Source organism: Pezoporus wallicus, unplaced genomic scaffold, assembly GCF_028554395.1.
Source record: "Pezoporus wallicus isolate ANWC-B61680 ecotype Strahan unplaced genomic scaffold, APGP_CSIRO_Pwel_v1 scaffold_8769, whole genome shotgun sequence".
NCBI classification, from domain to species: Eukaryota; Metazoa; Chordata; class Aves; order Psittaciformes; family Psittacidae; genus Pezoporus; species Pezoporus wallicus.
In genome coordinates this window covers 1,154,200-1,181,053 of record NW_026642673.1, presented here as the reverse complement: position 1 = coordinate 1,181,053, position 26,854 = coordinate 1,154,200, and the positions used below count along the sequence as shown (strand labels likewise).

Here is a 26,854-nt window from a genome sequence, read left to right as displayed (position 1 = left end):
GAAATAATTTTATTTCATAAGGAAATTTAGGATACTTTGATCTCAGGTCGCTGCCAAAACTGCTTCCGGAAATGAGAGAGCCTTTACGGGCTTTATTGCTCACCATTTCTTTCCTCTGTGCAAACACCCTGGGAGTTGTATGAAATTCCTGTCCTTGGTGACCCCCAGTCCCCCAGATTTCACTCTTTGCCCAAGAGCTGATCACTGCCTCAAGCTGATCTGCAAGGGATTGGCAGGGGTTTGGTGATGCTTTTCTCCTTTCATCATCTGGATGCCTATGGTCAAGAGCTCATACAGCTAAATTGATTTAAGGTGGGGGGGGGGGGGGTGTGAGAGTGGAAAGAAATAGAGCATTAATGCATAAAATATATATAAAAATAAGAAAGAATTAATGCATAAAATAGCAGCTTTAGACCCTTCCATGCATTCGGCTGGTGATAAATCTACAGGGCTGACAGCTTTGCACTGTTATCCGGAGATTCATGGCCAGGGGCTCCCACGTGAAATACCCGTCCGGCTTTTCCTGCGGGTACCAGGCACTTCCCAGGATATTTATGGTACCCAAGTGCATTTGTTTCCCCCCAAATAAATATACTGCTATTGGCAACAGCTGTCTCTCATTTTATCCCTTTTTTCCCTTACATTTTGCTATAAGTCCCGTTCTCTAAACAAATCAACGCCCATAAAGGCTTGATTGTAGCAGCTCAGAGATATTTGGCAATTAAATCGGGCTCTGGACTGCCACCTTCTGGGAATATATTTGACCAAAAAGCTCACACCCCACAATAAATTGCCGTGTGCTAAAGGTAGGCTCAATCCTGGCACGAACAATAGATAGCAAGCAGGACTTTTTGTTCCCCAAAATAGCAATGCCTTATTTTTCTCAGCTTCCCACTGAGATGTCTAGACCGCTGCAGTGCTGAATTCTGCTTTTCTCCAGCTGCAGCTGTTTCTGATGGGGAGGTTTTCCCCTTGGTGTTCCCCCTTGAGGACGTGCCTGTAGCTGTGAGCCAAGTTTTGACATTGGACACCAAACGCTGCACTCCACAAGTTCACTCAGGAGCGGATAATTTTGCTTCCTGCTATTTTGCTGTTGGGGAAATAACAAAAATCATTATTTTAATCACATTGATGCAATATCTTGTGCATTCAGTCACCATGGGGTTGATCAATGCAACATAGGCATCAGCTAGGTTGGTCAGCTCATATTCGCTGTCCCTTTTGGATTGAGCACTCAGTCCTTGAAGATGTGACTCCATGGTGGCCAAGGCAAAGAGATGTGGAATTTGGATGAGGTTTTTGGTGTGTAATTTCAGAAAATGAAAAATTTTGCATTTATGACTTGTCTTCCTACTTCCAGAAAGGAGGAATAACTGGAAAAGGGATGGAAATCCCCATTTAAGCACTGCTGTTATAGGCGTAAGGGGTATAAAGAAAATGCCCTGGGTGCACCAGGGTTCACAGGGGGGAAAATATAGTATGATGTTTACTGATCATCTCAATCACAATCACATCCATCATGCGTCCATGCAGCCATCATCTCCAAGAGCCCTTGCCTGGCTGCTCTCCAGCTAAGATCTCCTTGCCAGTGACCCTCTTTGTTTCATCCTCGAGGCATTCCATATCCAAAACCACAAATCTCTAACAATCATCAAACTATGGTAACAGTCATAGAAGAACCTAGAAGAAGGGTTTCTTCTAGGGACTGGGTGGTGTGAGGAGCATCACTTCTCCTTTCTATCCTTTTGATTTTTCCTTTTCAGGGGAGATCCCCCTTAATCCAGCAGCATTTCTCCTGCCTGCAGGTTCTCGATGTGACTCCCACCCAGGATGCACCATGTCTCCCCGGCACCGGCTCTGACGATGATGGCCACCCAGACAGTGCCCCCTCCTCCCTACCAAGACACCCCACAGGTGAGTGTCCCTGAGCACCCATGGTCTCCTGCAGACCCCTAGTGACCCCCAACTCCTGCAGTTATTACCGCCCCTTCCTAATAATAACCATGACAAAGTATTTCACCCCAAAATGTCCATTTCAGAGTGGCAAAAATTAAAAGCCCTCCAACAGTCTCTAAAATTGAAGGTGTTTTGATCAAACTGTATGTTTTTTTTGCCCATTTCTGGCTTATTTTGGGGTCTTGGGGTCTTCTTGCAAAAACCTGGATTGAGCGCTGAATCGCCACCCCATTCAAAACAGCTTTTTGGGTAGGTCCTATGGGAAATGTTGAATTTCCCCCCCATTTTCTACATAGCAGCAAAAGCTCCAAAATCTCCCCTCTTAGGAAATAAACCATCAAAATCAAGCCTGTTCTCTGCAAGCTAAAATAAATAAATTGACTTTTACATCCCCCTGGGTCTCCTTTCCGCTCGTCTCCTTTGGTGGGAAAAGGTCACTTCTCACAAACGACACCTCGGTGGGGTTTTTATGGCTCCTCCAACTTTGGTGTCATCATTTGCTCGCTTCACTGCTCTGCTCTGCTCTGAGAAGGGCTTTTTTTTCCCCAGTGTTTTTCTCTTCTCCGTGTCGAAACACGCAGCGGGGAGCCACGACGCCAGTTTAGTCCTAATGGGCAATTTAAAGGACTAAAATAGCTGAGATTTTCCGCAGCATCCTATGGAGACATCCCCTCTACTTTCCTCATCCCTACCCCTTATCTGCCCCTCTTTCTAATACACTGAATTTTGGGGACTCTCAGGAGCATCGTGAACTAAATCCTTCCTTCCCCCCCCCCCCGTCTTGGGGGTTGCTCAAGTGTTTTTCTTTCAGTTTAAGTGGGTTTGGAGGAAAAGCTGCAGCCAAGAGTTGCTGGTTTTGATTCAACGCTGTCACTGCTGTGAGCCTTTTGCATGAAAATTTGGGTTTTCTAGGGTTTGGAAAAGCAAATTGCATGGATTTCCTCTCCCCAATGATGGGGAAGAGATGGAGAGGGTCAGCCATAAATAACCCCCCCCAATTATTAGAGCTGCAGCCAACTTCTTGTTATCAAGGGGAGAGTTTTGGGAAGTGCTTAAAAAAGGGGTTTGGGAGAGCTTTGTGTTGGTATTTTACTACAGAGGCTGTGCAAGTAATGTCCCTCACTGTCAGAAATGTGCAAAAATGAAGCAGAAATTAAGGGAAAAGCTGCCTCTTGGAAGGAAAATAATGCTTTAATAATATCACCTGGTTCTGCTAACAGAGGGGTAACACAGAGCATCATTTATACTGAGCATGATTGCACTCACTGCATAACTCCACCAGTTGAAAATTAAAGAATCTGCATAAAATCCACATATTTTCCATGATAAATGAACAGGAAAAAACTAAAAGTCTCAAGCTATTTCATTTTCAGAGTTAGCAAAAAGAGGCTGGCCTAAAAATAGGCATTTTCAGCATGGAAGGTGATGAAAGCAGATCTGCTCTCCCCAAAAAAAGGGTGTTTTAGGTGGATACATCAGGGTCGAAAGTGGAAAATATTAAAAAAAAAGAAAAAAATTTACTTTTTTACTTATTCTATAAACGTACTTATAAGAATTGGATGGAAATGTTGACTTTTCAGCAGTTTCAACACAGAAAGTGTTAAAACCAGCTTTGCACTCCCCCCAGTGTGCTTTTCAGGGACAAAAATGGATATAAAACTGATATAAATATAGAATTTCCTTTCTAATTATAAAAAATATTGTTTCCAGAAAAGCCACAGATGAAAACTGGGCTGGAGGTACTGATTTTTCTGTAGGATCCATCAAACCCTCCCCCCTTCCAACTCCTGGTGTCCTCAGAATGTTTTTGGGGTCAGATCCACTGTTTTCAGCATGTGTGATGAAATTTTCACCCTGAAATGCTAAGGAATAGGTTAAATATTGCTGACTGAGGAGGTTTTCTTGCCCTGAAGACCTTGACTGTCATTGCTCTGTAGACGTACAGAGTCCGTAGTCTTCAACTTCAAAAGAAATCCTAAAGCAAGAGGGATTATCACATTTAAACCTGCAGGAAGCCCCCACATCACCTGGTGAGGAGCTGCTAACACCAGTAAAGGATTTTCTTCCTGAAGAAGGGTAAAAACAGGAATATAATATAATATAGGTCAGGCTTTAAAACTGACAAGCCGAGAACATTGGGGCTGTTCAGCCTGGAGAAGAGAAGCTGCATGAAGACCTCAGAGCAGTTTCCAGTGTCTGAAGGGGGCTACAAGGATGCTGGAAAGGGGCCCTCATCAGGGACTGTAGTGATAGGACAAGGGGTGATGGGTTCAAATAATCATCTTCATCCTCATCCTCATCATCACCATCAGACCCCCATCTGTGTTTTTTTTTCCAACGCCTGCAACTTTCCTACCCAAATCCAGCCCCTTTTCCCCTATATTTCCCTATTTTCCCACTGCCAAAACATACACGCTCCCGAGCCAGAAGCCTGCTGCCTTTTTCCTGCTTTCCCTTCCCCACCTGCTCCCTGTAAAGCCATTTTTGGCTGCATTTTTGCCTCCCTCCCTGCCCAGCATCCCTATCTGGCTGCAAATACTCACATCCAAGTATCTTCTCACCTAATTTTCCACTGACTTGGGATTATTTTATTTATTTTTTATTATTTTCTTTAGCCCAAGGTGAGGTAATGGCTTTGAAACAGCCGCAGAGGAGGCTTATTTTTTTTTGGGTAATAGCCCAATTAGTTGCAGACTTGGCTGGAATCGGCCAACTTGGCAGGATTTGGGGGCAGGATGCAAAAAGAGCTTTGGCATCCTGAGTGTGTCAAGGGGAAAAAGAATAAAAAAGGAAAAAAAAGAGGGGGGAAAAGCCATTTCTCCCCTAGGAAAAGTTGTTTTAAAGGAAAATAATAGGGAGAAAAAAAGGGGAAAAAAGAGAAAGGATGGAGAAATACTCAATGACATGGGTGGAGGATCTCAAAATCCACTTGCAATTTGGTTTATTTAGAAAATGGGTGGAAACAAAGAGAAATCCAAAGTGCTGGAGTAGGAATGGGAAGTGAACCACAGATTTTCGTTGGGGAAGGGAATAGGGATGGAAACCAAACCTGTTTCTGGGTTGGGAGAGTTAGGAATTGAATAGTGCAGGGTGAATTTGCAGGTGCAGGAGGCAAACTTCGCCGTTATGAACAATAAAAGAGATTAAAACTCAAAAGCGCTGTTATCGGCAGTGAAAGGTCAGGCAGGAGATATTAAAGTCAAACATTTTGAAAGCAAAAGGTGTCGAGGTGCTGGCCCAGCCTGGGTTTACACAGCTTGTAAGGGAGGGAGAAGTCTGCTTTATCATGGCAAGAACCTGAGTAGCAGGGTGGATTTGGCTGGAGAAGACTCTGGGTGTACACATATATACATGTATTTATATAGGCGTGTATAATATTTATCATATATATAATATGCAATATATAATATATAATATATAATATATATGTACATGTATGTAGTATATACATATATACAATAATGTACATATCTAATATATACATATATGTAAATATATGTGTATATAAATATAACCTGCCATTTTATTTTCATGTAAGTAATCACAGACATTAGTCTAGAAGTATACCAGCCAAATAAATACATAATATTTATTTGTATAAAACTAAACACAAAAATTAATATCAGGGGATTGGAACTAGATGATCTTAAGATCCTTTCCAACCCTTACTGTTCTATGATTCTGTGATCTATTAGCCAAAGATATACATTATATATACAATATTCAGCAAGAAGCAGAGGCTTCCTTTTGCTGCCCAGCTCAGATTTACCAGTGAAAACAGGCAAATGCTAAATACTTTACAGCATTTTGACATCAAAAGCGGGTGAAACACCCACTTTCCATTAATCTTTCACTGAGATTTTAAACTAAACCCACTGGATGGGGGGTGGGGGGGTGTACGAACCTAAATCAATTAAATTTCTCCCTGATTTTTTTTATTAACCAAGTCTTAGCAGTATAAAGCAATGCATCATACAGTGTTCATCAGACCCATCTGCAGCCCATCTGCAAATAATTCAGCTTTTTAAAATGCAATTATTAATTTTAAGGGGAAATTGTCTCTAAATAGGTGCAAACCTGTACACCTGTGGGTAGGAGTTTTGAGGGGATACTGAAAGGAAGCACAGTGATTTGCACGTGCACTACTACCATGCACACTGCTCGCATCTTAAATGCAGGTGTTTAACTAAAATACTTGCAGTTTCTCAAAAACCAAAATGTTAGTTAGAAAAATGATTTATTACAAAGCAAATGTAATTTTGGCTGGAGATTTCCAGCCCAGACAGACTGCAGTTCCCCTTGCATCAGTGATCTGGGGCAGCACTGGGTAAAGACCAAGATTTGGGCACAGGGAGGAAAAGAAAAGTTGAATTTTGGTTTTGGCTGGCTTCTCCCAGTGCAAAAATGACTCATTCTGAGTTGGAAGAGGCTCACGTAATTTTGTGTCTAGACAATAATACCTGCTTTGAAAAAACCTTGGCAAGCAGCAGCCTTGCAGCTGATTTAATCTGGGACTTGTGCAAAGCATCCCTTAATAAATTACCCCCTGCCTCTGCTTTGCTGCTGCAATAAAGATGTTGGGTTTGGTTTGTTTTTTTTCCCTGTGTTTTCCCAAAGTACAAAACTGGGGGAAAAGTGGGAAAACCTAAGGCAACCTTAGATGGAATGCAAATGCATCCTGCTCAGAGTCCCATCGCGGCGCTACATCTCCCTAAACTTCACAAACTCGCCGCAGAAGGCTGCAAAACGCAGTGGCAAAGCACAGCAAACCCCGGGTTTACTTGATTTTCTCCCTTTTTAACCTCTCCTTTTCTTTCTCCCCTCCCAGATGACAGCCACAGCCCAGCAGCCCACCAAGGCTCAGCCCGTGCATCTCGCCACGCCAGCAGCAGCCCCTAACGCACCAGTATCTGCCGTGGCCGGCGACCCCCAGGCGCAGCTGGAGGCCGACAAGCGAGCTGTCTACAGGTGATGCGAGCTACCATCAGTGTGCATTCATTAATTAAGGCCTTAATTAATGCCTTATTTAATTAATGCACTCGTTGTAATGCATTATGAACGCGTCGATTCACCGATGCAGCAATCAATGCATCAGTTAATGCATCGATTCAGTGATGCTTTGGTGATGCATTTCATTTTTCTAATGCATTATTAATCCACTAATATTCTAGTGCATTAATTAACAGACAGGAATGGGGGGATTTGCAATTTGCTTCATTTTAGCAGTAGTAAATATTGATATTAACACTTGGTTAATGAGGTCCTTCATAGACATCATTTTGCAGCATCTCCCCCTATCTCCTGTCATGTTTTGCATCTTCCACCATCTCACACCCAAAGTATTCCTCCCACCTCCCAAAAACTCAAATTAGACTGTTTTTTTCTAGCAAAACGGTGTGATTTTGGGCCGAAAAAGCACCCAGAAGTGGTAAAGTCACTTATTAACCTGAAATAGGAAGCTCATGCTTCCATATGGGTGCTGCAGCAATGGGTGCGGGATGTATGAACCCCTCTGGACCCCTTTTTTATGCCTTTGGAAATATTAATATAATATTGTAATATAATGTTATCATATAATTGCAATAAGTAACATTGTAATTATGTAAATAATATAATTATATAAGTAATATGTAATTATTAAAGTGATAGATAATTATTTACAGTATTACAATGTATACAGTAATGTATACTATAATTAGGATTAAGGTTTAAGGTTAAGGATTAACCCCCCCGTTAATGGCCAGGGCCAAAGGTGCTTGTGAATCAAAAAACTTCAAATATTCAGATATTACGAGTCTGAAAGGTCTGGAAAGATGGGAATAAACCCACTGGTTTCCCAGGAAAATACGAAGGATTATTGGGAGCAGGTCTTAAGATGTTTTGCTAATGATAGAAATAATTTTCTCAAGGCAAAAGAGATCATTCAGGAAAAAAAACACCTTTTATTTGCACGCCTGTAAAGATTTTTACAGTGTTCATGGGATGATGAAACAAAAAAAAAAAACCCTTGGAGTTTTCCCAGCCTCAATTTGAAGGTCAGAAAATGCTGGGAATAATTTGGACCTATTTCCCACACAGAAAAGTAGGAAAATATGTTGGCTGGTGCCACGTGTGGACTTGGTTGCCCAAACCTGGATGCTGATTTTTGGCTATCAACTGAAAGTACCTCCCAGATACATTTTTATCTCTAAAGAACCCAATGAGGCCATGCAAAATCGGTATATTCACCTATACAGCAGTTAATGAGGATTGTGGATATGGAATTAAGTAGCAAAAGCAGGCAGGAATTCTGTTTTAGCCCTCCCAAAGCCATATCCTGAGCCTAAAATGATGATTTTTGTTAATTTTCAATAACTGCACCAAGGCAGAAGGCATTGGTCGATCAACCTGGAGGGAAATCACCAGGAAAATGCGATGGGAAATATAAAAAGAGCTGGGACAAGTCACCCTGCTGGGTGTTATGCTCTAGCGGGAGGTTTATCACCCATAAAAAAAAGAGGAAAAAGGGAAAAAATCAAGCATCCCCCTCCCTGCTTGATGCAGGAGCATCTTAGCAGGGACTGGTCCAGCAGCAGCACTTTTCTGCTGCAGTTTTCCCCAGCTGAAGTGTTTTCTTGACTTTATGCAACAAGCTGGCACTTCCCAATGGATTGTGGACAAGTTAAGTGGCTTCTTCTGTGGGAACCAATGCTTAAACCGCCCCAGCACTGCAAACTGGACTTTTCCAAGTGGGAAAGGGCTGAATTTCTTTTCATTAAGTTTATTTTCTATGTTTTTTTTTTGGGGGGGGATAGATATATTGGAGCTGGGTAAAAATAAAGCCTGTTGTGATGTGCCCAAGCTGCCACCAGCTCAGGGGCAGAGCCCTGGTGAAGGTGGGAAATGAGGCCATTAGAGGAATTCATTTCTCTTTATTAGCCCTTGTTGAATCCTTTTTATTACTGGCTGCAAACGACCTCTCTCCTGCAGGAAAATGTCAGGGCTGGTTTGGCCCTTTTATCTGGAGGATTCCATGGGAAAACAAAAAATCCAACCCCCCTAAAAAAAGAAAAGAAAATGAAAAAAAAAAAAAACCCACCAAAAAAAAATTCAAAACCAAACAAAAAAAAAAAACGAGGTCTTTTTTTGGAAAACCATCTTCATAGAATCATGGAATAGTTTGGGTTGGAAGGGACCTGCAAAGGTCATCCAGTCCAACCCCAAAAAGGAAAAAGGAGAAGCAAATTTTTTTCAGCAAAAGCAGATTTTTCAGCCCCAAAACTGTGCCATAGGGATGATTTTCCACCTCCAGAACCCCCACGGTGGGGGAAATCCTCCTGGATACCTGTCTATTTTTCCTCACAAATTTCACAGCAAGGATAGGCTCCAACTCTTCATTTCCATGCCATAATCTCTGCCTGCAAAGCCCCATGGTGTCCCTTCCCTTCTCCTCCCTTCCCTTTATTCCTTTTTCATAATTTCTTTTCCTTTCCCTTCCTTTCTCTTCTTTTCTTTTATTTCTTTTTCTTTCCTTTTTATTTTATTTTCTACTGAAAACCAAACCATCTTCCCCTCGGCCACATGCCTCTTCCTCCTCCCTGCCAACATTCCAAGACATTCCTGGCAGTCCGTAGCAGCACTGCCCCAATAGTGAAGCGTGCAGGGTGATGCCAGCAACAGTCTTCATCCCCCCTTGGTCAATGCAACCCCTCCAAGCAAAGGGGCTAAAAATTGCTCTGGGGCTGCAATCACTCCCTTGTTAAAACCCCATCCTTGGGGTAATTCCAAGCCTTTGCTCCTAATTGGCTCTGGAAATGGCAGTGGGCACCTGCCACTGAGCCGCCAGTTCCTAAGTCCCAATAATTCCTCCCGCCGCCTGGAATTTGCCTTTCATATCCCTCGGCTGAGCCTCGGCAGGGCTGCCCAAAGTATGAAATTATTTCCTCCCTTCCCGTTCTCTGCTCCAGCCTCGGCAAACCTGGCATTAAACTGGGATCAGGACAGATTAAACTATAATATGCTGCGGTATTAGCGGCTGCAAATGAAGACTTAGCCAAGGGGTTTAACCCCTTCGACTGACTCAGGCTCAGAAAAGACCAGTGGAAAGTGATTCAGAATCATCTTTTGGACCATCTTTGGGAGATAAAACGATGGAGAAATTCCCATTGCTCTGGGATAACTGGGGAAGAACATCCCTGGAGAAGCATTTTGTATTTCTCCCCTGAAATACTCCATAAATAGTATTTTATTTTATTTTATTTTATTTTATTTTATTTTATTTTATTTTATTTTATTTTATTTTATTTTATTTTATTTTATTTTATTTTATTTTATTTTATTTTACTATAGTTTTGCACAGCTGGAGAGGCTTATTGAGGGTTGCTCCAGCTCCTGATCATCCTTGTGGCCTCCTCTGGACTTGCTTCAATAGCTCCATGTCCTTCTGATGTTGAGGACACCAGAAGTGCACACAGTGCTGCAAGTGGGGTAGAGTCACCTCCTTTGACCTGCTGGTCAGGAGGTGATTCTGCATCCATTTAGCATCATCATTAGAGCAAATGTGGATTTTCCAGGACTGTAAGCTGGTTTTCTAATAATTAGAGCAAATTGTGGATTTGCACAGAGAATTGCAAATCTTTGTTTTCTAACAGTCATCTTGTGGTAAAACAGAAATGGGATTTGGCCCGTCTTCATGGAGAGGCATGGATGTTCTCAACAGAGATACAATGAGAGCTCTTGGTGGAGAAACAAACCATAGCAGGATCAGTCCATAGGATGCTGCGGGCATGTAGAAATGCCGGCTCATTCCCATCCAGCATCTCCAACCATTTTGGGGTAAAATATCACCATCAAGTGATATCTTGATATTATGATCAAGTGCTGGTGTTGATTCCCAAAACTTCAAAGCCACTGGGACAGCAGATGGTTCCAAGACAGCCATCCCAAAGCCAAAGCATTTTGGAAATGCCAGCTTTGGTGCAATGAATTAAAACACCAAAATGTAAGAGAGGTCATTGCCTGGTGGAGAAGATGGTGAATTTTGCAATATTTAGGCTTTGTATTGTTGTTGGAAAAGGTCAAGAGGGAGAAATTCCTGCATTGGCTTGGAAGTGAAGTTTGAACCACCCGGCTCTTGCAGGAGGCATGGGTAGATGGTGTGGTATAAAAATGGGCTTGGAACCTAAACCAGTTTGCATTATGGGGGTTCTCCTTTGTCCTCTGCAGGCATCCACTGTTCCCACTGCTGACTCTGCTCTTTGAGAAGTGTGAGCAGGCGACGCAGGGCTCCGAGTGCATCACCTCGGCCAGCTTCGACGTTGACATCGAGAACTTCGTCCACCAGCAGGAGCAGGAGCACAAGCCCTTCTTCAGTGATGATCCTGAGCTGGACAACCTGGTAGAGGCAGCTGGGGCTTGGCAGATGGTTTTTGGGGGTCAGGGAGAAGGTAGGGGTGAAGATGAAGATCTGCCACCTTGGGCAGTGTCTTTGAGCTCCAGTTGCAGTGTTAGTGATCTTGTAATATTCTATATAGACCATGTGAGAACTTCTCCAGGACCTTCTCTGAGAATTTTTCCATAAGTTCCCCTATGAGAACAAAATCCTGCCCTGTGGCTTGTTTTCCCAACAAATACCATGTGCTCAGTGTGTGTTCTGGAAACAGCCAAGATAGATGGCTGGCTTGTGTCTCGAAATCTGCAATCTCTGCATCATGTTCTTGTCTGGGACCTTCTTGTTTCAAGTGTAATGGACAGCTCTTGTCCTAGAAACAAAGCAAAATAAGAGCTTTATCCGAAAAAGGTGATGCATATCAATGGTTTGGGACACTTTGGACTGGTTTTGGAGGCTTCCCTGTCATAGCAGCACAAATTTCATGCTGTGCCAATTGCTGCTGGAAAGTGCCTCAGAAGACTCTGCTTCGAATGGAGTTTTTCTCATGCATGGACCTCAGGAAACATCCCCAAATGCCATTATTTTATCCAAGAAGCCTCCTCATGTGGTCTCCAGGGCAAGCGTGTGGGTAGACAGGTCCATGGCACCAAGGTGGTGTACCCAGCAAGAACATTTTTAAGGTCAAAAGAGGTGACCAGTTCTGATGATGCAAAGAGCAGAACACCTTCCCTGGGGGTTTGTGTGTCCACTGGGCCATGTTTCAGAGGGATTTCCATCCCAGAAAAGGGGTCAGGCAATTCCCACACAGCTTTTTCTACCTATTACAGATATCAAGGGTGTGATGATGTTCTGTCAATGACCTGTCATGAAAGGGGAAAAAACAAACAATACTCCGAGTGCAAAACCTACCTGCCTCTTTCCTAAAAAGACCAAGAGACAGCTTCAAGATGGATTTAAATCCCCCATGGTTCATGCCCAATTTCAGTTGTAGAAGAGAGTTTTGTGACATCCCTAAATCAAGAGTGCTTTAGCAGCCTGTGGAAAGCCCTCCAAAAAAATCCCAGGCCATGCAAAGCCCAGTTTGTACATTACTAAACCCATTTCGCATGTCTTACAGACAAGAACAGAAATTGCTCTGGGACAAGCAACCAAAACAAGAGAATTTTTGAATTGTTTCACTTTGGCACTGAACATGCATCAAATGTTAAGGTGCACAAAAAAGCCCCTTTAAATGACATCAAAATGGGTGGAATGATCTAGGAAGAGGAGAGAGATGGAGCCAGCAGAAGCAGAAAAATCCCCAAATCCAAACATTTTTGTGAGAAAAACCTGTTACTACACATAACATCTTCAGCAAATGGTCAGTGCAGGAGATGTGGCCACAGAGATTGTTTTCACTGGGTTTTTTGGTGGTTTCTTAAAAAGACCCCACACCAGTTATGGGTTTTTGGCATGTTTTGGAGCAACTTTTGCTGCCGAGGTGGAATTTGGCCATTGGCAGTTGCGCTGATCCCATGTGTGACTGTGCAGCACTGGATATATTCATATTCATATATTTTCCCTATTTCTAGAACATGTTTGTGTGTATATATTCTATCCAATGCCCAGAATGTCTCCAGAGGCCATTCAGATCACCTGGTGTGGTTGGCCTTCATCAAGACAGAGGATCTGGTTAAAGTGATGCTGAAGAAGGACCATTCCTATTGGTTTTAAGCGCTAACTGGAGGGAATTTTGGGTGAAATACTCAAGACTCAACATTTCAATCTGCTTCTGAGCTGATGCTTTTTCCCTTTTTGCATTGTTTTTGCAGTTTTTTTGGTTATTTTGGGGGTGTTTTTTTCTTTTAATGCCACTGATTCCCTGGAAATCGGCAATGGCAAAGCAGGGATGAAAAGGCCAGCGGCATTAAGCTATCATTAGAATAAGAGTCATGTATTCCTCACCGCCGAGATGCACATAATTAGAAATTAGAAAAAGGTCAGATCTCACCATTATCAACTCAATCAGCTGCCGAGTGCCACACAGTCAATTAATTCAGCATCTGTATTTTTTACAACCCCGCGCACGTACGCCGTCGGACTGTAACTCTTTATCCGGACAGATATACGACGCAGCGGAGCAGGGACATAAAATGAGACCCTAAGCAAATGAGCTGCGATAATTGAGAGATTTATTTTTTATACATATATGTGTCAGGTCTTCTTGCCTTTGCCCTTGAATATTGACTTTCATGGCCATTGAGCCCTGGGAGGATGCAGAGACTTCGGCCATGACGCCTCCACCTTGTGCTTTGCCAGCACCAACTGCAGAGGAGATAAAAAAAGCAAGAAAAAGACCCCCCAAAAGAGGATTTTTCCGACTACAACCCATCATCCATGATGTTCCCTCACTAAAATTTCGCTTTCTCTGCCATGGAGCCACCACCCAGGTTTGGCACTGGATTTTTCGGGATGTTTCCCACCCATGGTGACTCGCAGTTTGTAAAGATGACCACTAAAATTTGCAAGTTAAAAACACCCTTTGAAATGCAAAGGCGCTTTGTTCCATAAAACCGCATTTATTGCCCCGGAGTGAATAGCTGAAATTTTATATATTATGCAAGATTTCAAACAGCAGCTGTAAAACTTAAGGTTTCAGCTCAGCAAGAGGAATGTTTTATGTGTAAATTTTTTAACGTTTATGGGGTACGTTTTAATGAGGCCCAGGCTTTGCACCAGCAACAGCTTACGGTGGAGTTGCAGCCCTATAATCTAGTTAGAAGAAGTGGCCTCCAGAGAAAAACCAAATGCTTTTCGACATCTTTGGATGTCGGACTTTTTTTGGGCATGGAGAGCAATTCCCGTGGAGGCAATGATAAATTTTGTGAATTTTTTCCTCTTGGGATATCAGAGGTGGAATTGATGGGAAGGGAAAAAGGAACGCAGAGGTGATGAAGGACGGGCTCTGGCAGTGGGGGTTGGCATGAATATTGATTTTTTGGCTCTTTTTTTCTGGTGTGTTTAAAAGTAAAATATTTAATTCTGCCATGGGATTTTGGGTGAGAATATTGACTTGGGTGTTGGGTTTTTTTCCCTATTCCTCAAGGTAAAAAACGATTTTAACTTTGCCATTGTGTGCCCTCGTGTAGATGGTGAAGGCCATTCAGGTCCTGCGCATCCACCTCCTGGAGCTGGAGAAGGTCAATGAGTTGTGCAAGGACTTCTGCAACCGCTACATCACCTGCCTCAAAACCAAGATGCACAGTGACAACCTACTCAGGAATGACCTGGGGGGGCCCTACTCCCCCAACCCCTCCTCCCTCAGCCTCCATCCCCAGGTAACACCTTAAGTATCACCTGTACTCATCATCACTGCACATTGACCAATGGGCGAGTTGGGTCAATGAGGTTTGAGGGTTGCTCTACAACTCTTGTAGCCTCCTGGAAATTCATTAAAACTCATCCCCAGTTGACAGAAACAATGGAAAAAAGCCCCATGTCTTGCTCATATCATACAATAAATGATGCTATGGAGATCTTTGTGTCATTGCAAAAGAAAGAGATGAGGACTTTTCCTAAACTTATGTTGCAGCAATAAAATGTGCGTGGAGGGAGGAATTGCAGAAGCCATGCAAAGCACACAGGAAAATGGACCATAAATTTGCATTTTTGTCATGAAATATTACTCTTTGTTGGCAGGAGGGACAGAAACACCGTGATTTTCCCCACTACTTTCCCTTCCCCCATCCTTGTCAAGAAATTTCAAGGCACCTCAACAGGTTTTTGGGTCTCTTTTGGGCTTTGCTGCTCCTTGTTTTACCCTGGCACGCCTTGCAGTTTTCCCACAGCATGGTTAATTTTCCCACCTTGGCTGTTTTTTTGGCATGATTTGGGTTTTAGCTGGGAGAAGGAAACATTTGGTGCCTCAAGCACAGTGGGAGACTACAAGCAGATGCCTAGGTATTGCAGAAATATCAGCTGAAATGTCCAAACCAAGCTGCACCTTGGTGCTTTTTCTGTCAAAATAAGGAATTGTTACTTAATATTTGGATAAAAACCTGTTTCCCATACACTGGGGTTTTCATGTGCATTTGCAGTGCAGGGGATAAATGTTGGCTCGTTGCATCCCAAAAAACTTCCCTGATGCAATATTGTGTATCCCTTGTGGATTTCTCTCAGGCCTTCAGTTTTTTGAAGGAGGGAATGAAATCTGGGCTTGCATTATCCCACCAGAGATAATTGCGGCAACAGAAAATAACCCAGTTAGCTCTTGAGGTTCTCCCCAGGAATGAGGTAGTGATGCTGGCTTTTTAGGGCTTTTCTGGGTGTTTTTAAGGTGGTGGAAATACAAAAACAGAAGTTGTTTTTAACAGCAGGGTTCCAAGTACTGCTGTTTGAAGCTTCCAATATGACATTTGCAGCCCAGAACGAGGAAGCAGAAGCCCTCCAAAAAGTTTTATTTCTTATTTGGGTTTCCTGAAAGCACCAAACCACTTAATCATTGATCTACTCCCCCCTCCCTCCCCCATCTTGTCTGTATTTTCTAATAATCTCTAGAAATGGACTTATTATCCTTTTACCGCTTTATGGGAGCATTCCTTATGATCAAAATTAGCAAGACACTTGCATAAAAGAGAACAATAATTGCTCAACGAGCATCTCGCTTGTAATTTATTAGTTTCTATTATTGTGCATTGCCATGGCAACGGCTCGCATCCCGGGTGATGAGAGAGATGTTAGATAGGAGCCGAAGAAGCTCCCGGTCCCAGCAAATGGAGATGCACGGTTTTTATCAGTAATTTTCATGGAAATAATAAGCGAGGGAGTTAATGAGATGGAAAAGCCGTCCTGTGGCTATTGTGATCCCCCCCCCCCCCCCCCCCCAATCTTTTTTCTTTCTAATTTTTAAAGTGTTGATCTAATTAGAATGCATCGGTCAGGACAAGTAATGAGGATTTAGTGCCTCACAAAGAGGTGGGGATCCTATCAGAAAATTAGCACAAGTCTTTGGAAAATAAGAAGGCCAACAGAGAGGTACCAAGAGCCTCTGATTCCTACAAACCCAGAGCTGCTGAATGTTTCCCTTCTGGGCAAGACTTGAAAGTTGGAGAAATTCAAGTGAGGATTTGGAAGCAGTTGTTAAATAAATAGGAATGCACCCAGAAAAGACCCAACTGGAGAGGAAACGCTTGCTCAGTGATGAAGGGATTTTCAGCAGGCAATGGGAGCTGAAACACTTTGATAGAGCAGAAGTAGCCACCATCTCATCTGCTCATTGGATGAGGACATAAGAAGGACATGGAGCTGTTGGAGCAAGACCATAAGAGGCCATGAGGATGATCAGGGGCTGGAGCACCTCCTGTGTGAAGATAGGCTGAGAAAATTAGGGCTGTTCAGCTGCACTAACCAATGACAAGTGCCTGAGTGCTTCAGCTCATAGAGTATCCTTGAGTTTGCATGGAAAAGGATAAAAACCCAAAAGCTGGAAATACTCAATAACCATCAGTTGAGTTTTAAGGGCTGGGGATGCTCCGGAGAGCTGAAGAATCATGCGACCAGTGGTTAAAAAATGGCAAGTGAGATGATTTTGCTAATGATTGTCCCATTCAGCTCATGCTGAGGGCAGGTGAAACAGTTAACGGGCAACTAATTTAGAGATTTAAAGAAAAATAAATCTGAAAAATGTAAATATAATTCATATCAATGACTGAGGTTTCTCAGAAAAAAGGTTCTCTCAGGGCATTGATCCTTTTGCGAGGAGAACTAGCAGGTTGGTCGTGGAAACGAAACATTTCAGTTTTTTGCAGTGTTTTATCAATGGACACCCTCCTTTAAAAATTCTGGATGCAAAATAGCAAGGATATCAACTAAAACTGGGAAAACAACATCTGGAGCTGTCAAAATGTCATCGCGGGAGAATCGCGGTTGGATTTCCCTGGTGTATCCCAACAGGATGGTCCTTGGCTTGGTGGTGTTTATGCTTTCTAAGATGGAAAATGCAAGAATTTCTGGAAATGCAAGAAAGCCTGGTGGGGTTGGAAAGATGAGGGAGTACCCAGTTGGGTGTTCCAACTGTTTCTGAAATCTGTTGCCAAGTCTAGAGATGACTCTTGGTGTTGGCCAAGTTTGGGTGAAACAGTAGGGTTTTTCCTCTGTGATGATCCTTCCCTAAACCTTCATTACCTTACAGGCAATTTTCTATTTTATCGATTGATTTTTGGCTTTGGTTTGGTTTGTGGAGGAGTTTCTGACTGTCTGGGCTGAACCCAGGACACTGGCCTGCAGGTCCACCAAGCAGTTCCCCTTCTTCCATTTTTCTTGATTGTTTTTCACTGGGCTTCATGTGAAAACCTTGAGTCCTTATCAGACCAAACCCTTTTTAACCCCCTCCCTTCATTTAATGAATATTTTTTTGGGTTTTCAGATAGGGATGAGAGAGTGGAGGTGCCTGTGGAGGAGGGAAAAAAAGCCAATTTAACCCAAAGCTTAAAGTAAATCAGTTTGACTTCCCTTCAGCATCAAAGTGGTCTTCACTGCTCTCCAGTTGACTTCACCTGCAAGAAAAAGAAACTCTTCATAGCCAATCAAATTGGGAATCAGAGCACTGCCAGGGATGTTTAAATTGGGTTAAATCTTGCATTTTCCAGCTCTTGTTTCAAGTGAGAATTGCAGCAGATTGGCAGTGGTTTAATGGTCATATTCAGGACAGCACTTCTTCTCAAATTCCTTCTCCATCTTTTTCTTCATTAAAATGACTTTTAGTTGGGAGAAATAGAGCTGTGGAAGGTCAGTGCTGAGATGTGGATCTGCAGAGACACCTAGAGATGCTTTTTTTATACTCAAGTTTCAACTTCTTATGAGTCCTAAAATATAAAATACTTTCCACTGCAGCAAAATCACAAGTTAATATCATTTGGCTGGCATTTGCTATCCAAGCAATTAGTACGCAAAATATAGTTTTTAAATCTTCTTGGAGATATCTATATTTATTTTAAGACAGAGCCTCCACTTCCTTTGGGTACCCTTGGTTTCACATTGGCATTGCGGTAACACCATGAATTCCTTTTTTGGACATGACCAAGCTAGTGTTTTGGGACAGTTTTCCTCTATAACACCAAAAAAAAGACAATTTTTGTCATACAGTGCTGTTAGAAATGAGTTTGACCACTGCGTCTGGAAAGAGCAGGTTCTTGTTCCCATTTTTTGATATCCTGCATTGTTTCTTCCCAGTGCACTTAGAAGCATGAAATCAGACAGGTTGGAAAAGACCTTCAAGATCATCAAGTCCAACCTTTACCCCAGCACTGCCAAGGCCACCACTAAACCATGTCACTAAGGGCCTAGTCTACACGGTGTGTGAACACTTGCAGGGGCAGTGATCCCATCACTTCCCTTGGCAGCCTGTTCAAATGCCTGAGCACCCTTTGAGGAAGGAATTATTCCTAATCTCCAGTCTAAAATGTTCTGGATACCCTTTGTTTGGAGGAATCATGGAAAAACACAGCAGGAGAGGAAAGCCAAACCAAAACCAGTTTTTCCCCAAAAAGGTTAGAGACGGGGAAGGGATATTAAAAAAAAAAAAAAAGCATAAGTATTTTATGTTTTTTGCATTTTTTAAATTAATTTAGTGATGAAAAGGAACGTGTGGGAGGCAAAGCAGAAATTCACAGCAATTGCAGCAAAATTTCCACATAAGTAACATTGGGATCGTCAGTGGAGAGGACAAAAATACCATGTGGCAGAGGTCTCAGATGCAATGGTTTGGGCTCGACATTAAGGGAGGGGAAAACACAGGAAGGGGTTTTAATGGCAAAAGTCTTGAATATGAAGAAATGTCTCAAAATGAAGGGAAATTGGATAAAAAAGTGGAAAAAAAAACCTTTTACTGCATTTTACTCAGTAGTTGAAGGCCACCTGGACACCAGGGAGGTGATGCAGAATGGGAAAATGGGTAGAAAAAAGGAAGGAAAGTATTTTTATTGCAAGAAATGAGTGCAGTTTTCACTCCAGCTGGATGAATTACAGATAAATGGGGGCTTATTTTGAAATGATAATTTCATAAATCTTTTTTGCTAATTCCTGCCCATCTGGGAGGTTGTGGTACATCACCCTCTATTCTCACCACACTCAATTGCAGCACCCTTCCCAAAATGTTGCATTCAGTACTCAGATAATCATTCCATTTGGTCTCTTTCCAATTGCTGCTTGAATGCAAGAGCTGCTCCAGAGCTGGGGCTGGAAATGAGGTTACAGCTTTTGGCTTTAAAAATGCCCTTTTGTTTGCAAAAAGTTAGCTTAAAGCTGCAAGGAATGATATCAAATGGGGTTATGTAGTTATTAATGTATTAACGTAAAGCTGAAACAATGGTGCTTGACCTGGCTTTTAGACAATGCTGCATCAGGCAGTTCCAGTGAAAACATCCCAAAACTATATAGAAAGAAGAAGCCTGAAGAAATTCCTTCTTGTCTGTCATGCACCTTTTTCCTAATGGGAATGCATAAAGAAGACAAGTTTGGGGAAGTCACTTTGCAAAGTGTAAATCCTCATTTTTCATCTTCTTTTGCAGTTGCAGCAAAATGAAGAACTCCTTTTCCTGCTGTTTTGCTCAAAGCAACAGGATGAATTTACTGGGGGGGGGGGGGGGGGGGGGATGGGGCAGGTATATTAACCCTGTGCATGGCTTTATGCATTAAAATCAATGCTTTTAATGGTTTTTCCCTCAGGAGATGCTGCAGAGCTCGCCCGCAGCACTGCCACCTGCATCCAACCCTCCGCCGGGCATCGTGGTGCCAGCAGCCACACTCCCACCGGGCAACTTGGCCATGAGCACTGGCAGCAGCTCGCCGGCTGTGCCAGGTAGGGACCACACAGGAGTCTGGTGGGGGCAAAGGGGAGAAGTTTGGGGGTTTTGGGACCCCCACGAGCCTTTTTGTCCCTAGGTGGAGCCTTGTACCAGCCTGTGACAATGGTGACGTCACAGGGTCAGGTCCTTGCCCAAGCCATCGCCCCTGGTGCCCTGCAGCTCCCCAACGCCCAGGTAAGACCTTCCCACCTCACATTCCCACTTTACCCAGCATTTTGCACGGCTGCAGCAAGCGAAAAACCCATTTCTCAAGGAATTAAACTCATGGGAGTTTCCTAAATTTTGAATTAGCAGGAAACATTGATTAAACCCAGGTACCTTGGGGGTACCTGAGGAACTAGAGCAAAGACCTAACAAATTACAGCAATGTTTATATTTCTATGTTATATAGGATATTATATTCTATACACTAGACACTGCATACTATGTAATATAGTATGACATATCACATATGATACATGACATATGGTATATGATATATGAGATATCATATCTCATGCATCATATATAAGATGATAAACGATATATGACATATGACAGACATATGTGATATTATATCTATGATATCTGAAATATGTGATCTATGATATCTGATATATGATATATCTGATAAGATACGATATGGAATCATAGAGTAGTTTGGGTTGGAAAGGACCTTAAGATCATGTAGTTCCAACCCACCTGCCATGGGCAGGGACACCGTACACTAAACCATGTCACCTCCTCTAAACCGTTGCTATTGCATTATGGATCTGGGATTGCCTGTCCAGTGCTGCAGTTGCAGCACTCATGGGACGGAGTCATTTTTTAACTTGCTTTATGGATTTTGGCATATTGTTTTAGCCATTTGCTCTGGTTTTACTCCTTTTTTCTGTCGTTGCAATGAATTACATGGGGTTTGTCTGTGGATGCATCTTGCAATAAGGTGACAATTTGGTCTAGAAAAGGATTTATAAGGACAACTTGCTACCTCTGTTGGCTGCATTGCACATGAACTCTTCCAAACCCCCATTCCCTAGGAATTTGGGCAAGAAACCATCATTTTCTGCTACTCTGCTTCACAGAGCAGGTCAGCAAAACTTCCCCTGTGCATGTTGGGAATGGGTGGCACCTCGCTGGCAGGTTTTATTGCCTGTGCACTGCTTCTTAAAATTTCTTCCTTTAATGCCTTTCCATTGAGGGCTTAAATCTTGCAGCAAAACCCTCCATGGTGGGAAAAACATGTGCACAGGGAATATTGGGGCAGGGAGGAAGCCCCAGACAAGCACCTCCGGATGCTCTTTCTGTGCCACCAGCATGATTTATTCAGCTGGAACCCATGGGAGTTGCAGGGACCTGCTGGCCTGATGTTTAATTCATCCAGCAGAAAGGGTTTGATGAAGAGCTGGGGAAAATAAAGAGTAAGAATCTCTTTTTAACTCAAGCACTGAGATTTCGGTTTGGTTCCTGCATCCTCATTAAAACTTCTCTTGCAGCAAGATGTTGATTTTTTATTTTTCTGGGGGAAAAAGGGCAAGTTTTCCTGCTATGGATATGTTTCTCCTCATGGTGGGAATCAGTTGGATGAGGAACACAGGCTTGGAAGGTGTTAACAAGCAGCAGGGTTTTAACCTCAGGTTCAGAAAGCCATCTTCTTGGTTGTTGGAGCAAGCTGCTCTAGTGGAAGGTGTCCCTGCCTGTGGCAGGGGTTGAACCTGGATGAGCTTTAAGGTCCCTTTAACCCAAACCATTCCATGATTCTATTTTATAAGGTGAAAGTGTTTTTCCTCTTTAATTGAATATCAAAACCATCATGGGTTAGCACCACAGTCCCCAGCTGTGCAGGTGCCACCGCAGGGAGAAAAATCCCATTTCCCTTTGCAAAGCATTGGTAAAACCAGTGGAGATATTGAATAGAGATCCCGGGGGAAAATGTGGATTTAATGCAAAGTTTTTTGGGGAAAAAAATAGGGTTTGGATGCTCCGTGCAAGTGCCTGTTTTTTCCACTCCCTTTTTGAGTTGGTTTTGCTTGTGTTTTGGGTTGTCTGCCTCTCTTTTCAGCCAGTGCTCTCCCCTGGCAGGTGAACCTCGACCTTACCTCCCTCCTCGACGGTGAGGACAAGAAGTCCAAGAACAAGCGGGGCGTCCTGCCCAAACATGCCACCAACATCATGCGCTCATGGCTCTTCCAGCATCTCATGGTGAGCACCTCAACTGCCAAATCTTTGTGCAAGCTGGGGAACATACAAAGGTGGAAAACCCCAAAATGAGCAAATCAAGGGGGTGAGTTTGTATTTGGAGGCACTAAGTGGCTTCGCTTTTCTTTTGGCAGTATTTGGAGCATGCTGGTTTTCGCTGCAGGTGGTAACAATATGCCCTTAATGCAAGAATAAGCAACCAAAAGGGGCTTTCCATGACTTTTTGCACTGTTTTACAGTTAACATCTCCCAAATACCCTTTTCTAGCAAGCTGGAGTGTGAAAGCTGTCCCACAGGTAGGGTTGCGATCAGCAGTCACTTGACATGCAGAATTGCAAACCCATCCCATTTTGGGGGGATGCAAATGTAGGTAGATGGGAGGAACTTGGAGGATACAAGCAAGGGCACTGCTGTCCCAACAGCAGGGCAAGGGTGAAAAGCTTAACCCTAACCCTTTTTCCTGCATAATTTGGCCCAACCCCACTCAGAATCTGATTGCAAAGAGCTTCATGATGGTCTCCAGGAGGGAAGGAAATTCCCAAGGTAGGCAGCAACACAGAAAATAACAACTCCAAGCAACCTGGGGAAAACATGACCCAGGGCATAGAGCAGCAACTGGATGGGACTTTCCAGCCTGGTTTTTTAAAACGGGAAATGTTGGATTTATTGCATTCAGGACAAGAGCATCGCTGTTTTGGGCCCACTGAAGGTTGCCGGTTTGCTTACAGGGATGTCATTTTGCTGCCCATCTCTCTTTTTTTCTAGCACCCCTACCCCACAGAGGACGAGAAGAGGCAAATTGCTGCTCAAACCAACCTGACCCTCTTGCAAGTCAACAACTGGTGAGTGCATCAGTGGCCCATGCAGTCATCTTGCCGGCTTTAGAAATGTTTTTCATGCTCTTTTGGTGCTATATAGTGATTTTCTGGGAGTAACTTGGGTAATCAGGGACCATTTCTAGGGGTTGAGCTGGGGTGTGTTTAATTGGCGGCGTTTCGTTTGCGATGTTTTAGTGCCCTCTGCTGGCAAACCCCATGTGTAGCAGCCTTCAACTCAGCTGGAGAAATTAATGTGATGGTTTGTGTTGGAAGGGACCTTCAAATGGAACGGTTTGTGTTGGAAGGGACCTTCAAAACTCATCGAGTTCCAACCCCCTGCCACGGGCAGGGACACCTTCCACTAGAGCAGCTTGCTCCAAGCCCCTGTGTCCAACCTGGCCTTGAACACTGCCAGGGATGGGGCAGCCACAGATTCTCTGGGCACCCTGTGCCAGTGTCCCACCACTCTCATCATCAAACATTCCACAGACAGATAAAATAGGGTAACCCGCCGGCTGTTTGGTTTTATATTGTGATTCACTGAATTGTTATAAAGCCTGTTGTTCTAACTCAGAATTGATGTAACATTACTCCAATGGTCTCTCTTTTCCCCGGAAAGGTTCATCAACGCCCGGCGGCGCATCCTGCAGCCAATGCTCGACGCCAGCAACCCAGACCCTGCCCCCAAAGCAAAGAAAATCAAATCTCAGCATCGGCCCACCCAGCGGTTCTGGCCCAACTCCATCGCTGCTGGGGTCCTGCAGCAGCAGAGTGGCAATGCGGGGACAAATCCTGATGGTAAGGACAAGCCCTGGTGGCCCCTGCTCTTCCTGGATGGGGTGGCCATGTATTCAGTTATGGCCTTAATTGGGAAATAAGGTCTTCTAGAGCCATTTTTATCCCCTGTGGGGAAAAATATGTTGAAGAAGTGGTGAAGGCAAGAAGATCCTTCCAGCTGGCTATCATGAGGGCACTAGAAATGGGGCACTGCCATCTCCTCAGCATAGGAACACTCCTCAATGATCAGCCCCTGCGGGATACATTTGGGATACCTCCTGAGGGGAGAAGGGAAAGGGGAAGATGGGAAGAGGAGAGGAGACAAAATGGAAAAAAGGGTTATAAGATGGCGATGAGAAAACAGATGAGACAAGATAGGAAGGAAGAAGATGAATGTGAACAGAGAACAGATAATGAAACTGAAGAGTAGAGAAGATGGAGATAAGAAGACAGATGAGACAAGATAGGAAGACAGAAGATGGAGGAAAGATGAAGAACAGGTGACGAAGATGAAGAGGAGCAGAGAAGATGGCAATGAGAAGACAAATGAGACAAGAAGGGAGGAGAAAAGATAAACAGAGAACAGATGATGAAGATGGAGTAGAGAAGATGAAGAGAGGGTAAATGAGTATGGACCAGACAAGATGAGAACAGAGAAGTTGAAGAGAAGGGATGGTGGAAACTGAGAGAAGACAAAGATCTGCCCAACCAATTTGGGCATCTACTTGCTCAAAAATGATCATTTCTTGTTATTTAATGAAGATACATTAAAAACATTGAGGGTTGGACCTTGCGCAGTGACTGGGACATGTGGGACACCCTACAGGGTGCTCTGTCTAGATACAGCTTTCAGCTTGGCTTGTTCTTGGTTCTTGCACTTTGTTGTCATTTTTATATTACTTGGGGAGTCCTTATTTCTATGTATTTGTGTGATTTCAGGCTCGCTCAGCATGGACAACCTGCAGCCCCTCTCCTCAGCGACAGCCACCATGGCCATGCAGCAGGCCATGCTGGCAGCCCATGACGACTCCCTTGATGGCACCGAGGAAGAAGAGGAGGATGAGGAGGATGAGGACGAGATGGAGGAAGAGGAAGAAGAAGAGGAAGAGCTGGAAGAAGAGCCTGGTGGCCTCCCAGCAGCACCGGGCGCCGACCTCGGCTTGGACCGCAGTGACTCCTTGGAATAGCTCCTCCTGCACCATCCCCAAATCATTGACAGCACCAGAAACAAAATTCCCCCAGAAATGCCAAAAAAAAAAACCAACCCCTGGCAAGAACAAAAACAAAATTGGTGAGAAAAAAAGCAAATTGGAGGCACTGGTGGCTGCCCTGGCTGCCCACAGGAGCACAGGGACCAGCACGTCAGCGTGTGGATGTGAAGGACACATGTTTACAAGGCACATATTGTGGCCGGATTTATTTTTCTTTTTCAGGCTTTTTTCTTATTTTTCCCTTTTCCCCTTCATTTTTGGTAAGAAAAAGCATTTTTAGGGGATGCTGTTTTCCCCACGCGATGCTCCAATGCTGTTGGGTGACAGTGGGCTTTCACCATGGGCCACTGCGTCCATCACTTGGATTCCTTGGTGCAAAAAAATCCAAATCCCAATAAACAACCCCAGGACTGATGCTTTTTGGGATTTTCCCCCAAAAAGAGGATTCACAGGCGTAAGTATCAGCACACGGGGAGAAAGAAACAGCGAGTGCAAGTTCTGCTTCAGGTTGGATCTGAGGAGGGTTTTGGTGCTCTTGACCCACCAGACTGCCCAAATCTCCCTGTTTTATCCCCAGTGCTGTGGCCGTTTGGTGACTCTGGACACAACTTTCTGGAAAAGGGAGGATATTCCCCCAAATCCTTTTATTTATGTGCTAAAACACCCACTGAATCTGGAGAAGAACCACCCCATTCTCATCCTGAAGGGCTGAGACTGGATGCAGAGTTGGGGCAAAGGCTGCCGGGAATGAGACTTTCCCACTGGCACCGAGGCAGGAAAAAATGGGTTTTCACCCAGAATTGAATGGTGACCCCCGAGAGTCACCAAGACGGAAGGAAACTCAATCATGTTGCTGAAAGATGGTTTCTCCCTGACATTGTCCACCCATGTGGGAAAATGGTGGAGTTTTAGCCCAAACAAGCCACAGGAGAGGGTGGCTCAGCAAAAAAAAAGAAAACAAAAAATCAATGTATTTTGGGTTTCTGTAATTTCATAAAGAATTCATTGTAATTTAGTATTAATTCATGGCCATTTATTATAAAGTGCTACGAGATGAGGTTTTGCAGCTGTATTTTGTTGGCAGCTTCCTCCTGTGGCTGGAAAAGCCCCAAAAGTCCCCTCAAATAAGTGAAACGGCCCCAAAAAGAGGGATGCTCACCCTGAAATGAATATTATTGTTCAAAAAGGAGGGCTTCTCCCCCAAAATGAATGATGCTTATCTCAAAATGAGTAATTCTGACCCTAAAATGGGTGATGCTTATCCCAAAATGTTTTTTTTTGTCCAAAAATGAGGAATCCCCCCCCAAAATGAGTGATGCTTATTTCAGAATGTTATGATTTCCAAAAATGAGTGATGCTCCCCAAAAAGAAATGATGGTACGCAAACAGGGGCAACGCATCCCCGAAATGAGTGATTCTCCTCCAAAATGAGTGATGCTCACACTGAAATATCTTTTCCAAAAAAGAGGGATTCTCCCCCAGAATGAGTGATGCTTCCCCAAAAGGAGTGACCCTCCCCAAAACAGGTAATGCTGCCCCCAAATCTGTTATTGTCCCTAAAAATGAGGGAAGGTCCCCCAAATTAAGTGTTTCCCCCCAAAAAAGTACTATTTCCCCAAATGAACTACATTCCTCCAAAATTGATTTTTTTTGAGCAGTGCCCCCAAAATGATTGATCTTCATGAAAGCACCATGCTCCCA

The 26,854-nt window shown here is 43.6% G+C and overlaps 1 protein-coding gene across 2 annotated transcripts in view; it reads left to right on the top strand.

Moving 5' to 3' along the window:
* The window catches only part of PKNOX2 (PBX/knotted 1 homeobox 2), a 77,103-nt gene extending 51,160 nt beyond the window's left edge, over positions 1–25,943 (top strand). For both annotated transcript variants that reach the window (XM_057431943.1, XM_057431944.1), the window contains 10 exons: positions 1,806–1,914; positions 6,785–6,924; positions 11,161–11,332; positions 14,455–14,643; positions 20,030–20,162; positions 20,246–20,343; positions 22,231–22,350; positions 23,113–23,189; positions 23,785–23,963; positions 24,882–25,943. In XM_057431943.1, the coding sequence (XP_057287926.1) occupies positions 1,831–1,914; positions 6,785–6,924; positions 11,161–11,332; positions 14,455–14,643; positions 20,030–20,162; positions 20,246–20,343; positions 22,231–22,350; positions 23,113–23,189; positions 23,785–23,963; positions 24,882–25,129 (1,440 nt within the window). In that variant the 5' untranslated portion in view covers positions 1,806–1,830 and the 3' untranslated portion in view covers positions 25,130–25,943. The remainder of the gene's footprint in view (positions 1–1,805; positions 1,915–6,784; positions 6,925–11,160; positions 11,333–14,454; positions 14,644–20,029; positions 20,163–20,245; positions 20,344–22,230; positions 22,351–23,112; positions 23,190–23,784; positions 23,964–24,881) is intronic.
* The last annotated feature ends 911 nt before the right edge of the window (positions 25,944–26,854 follow it).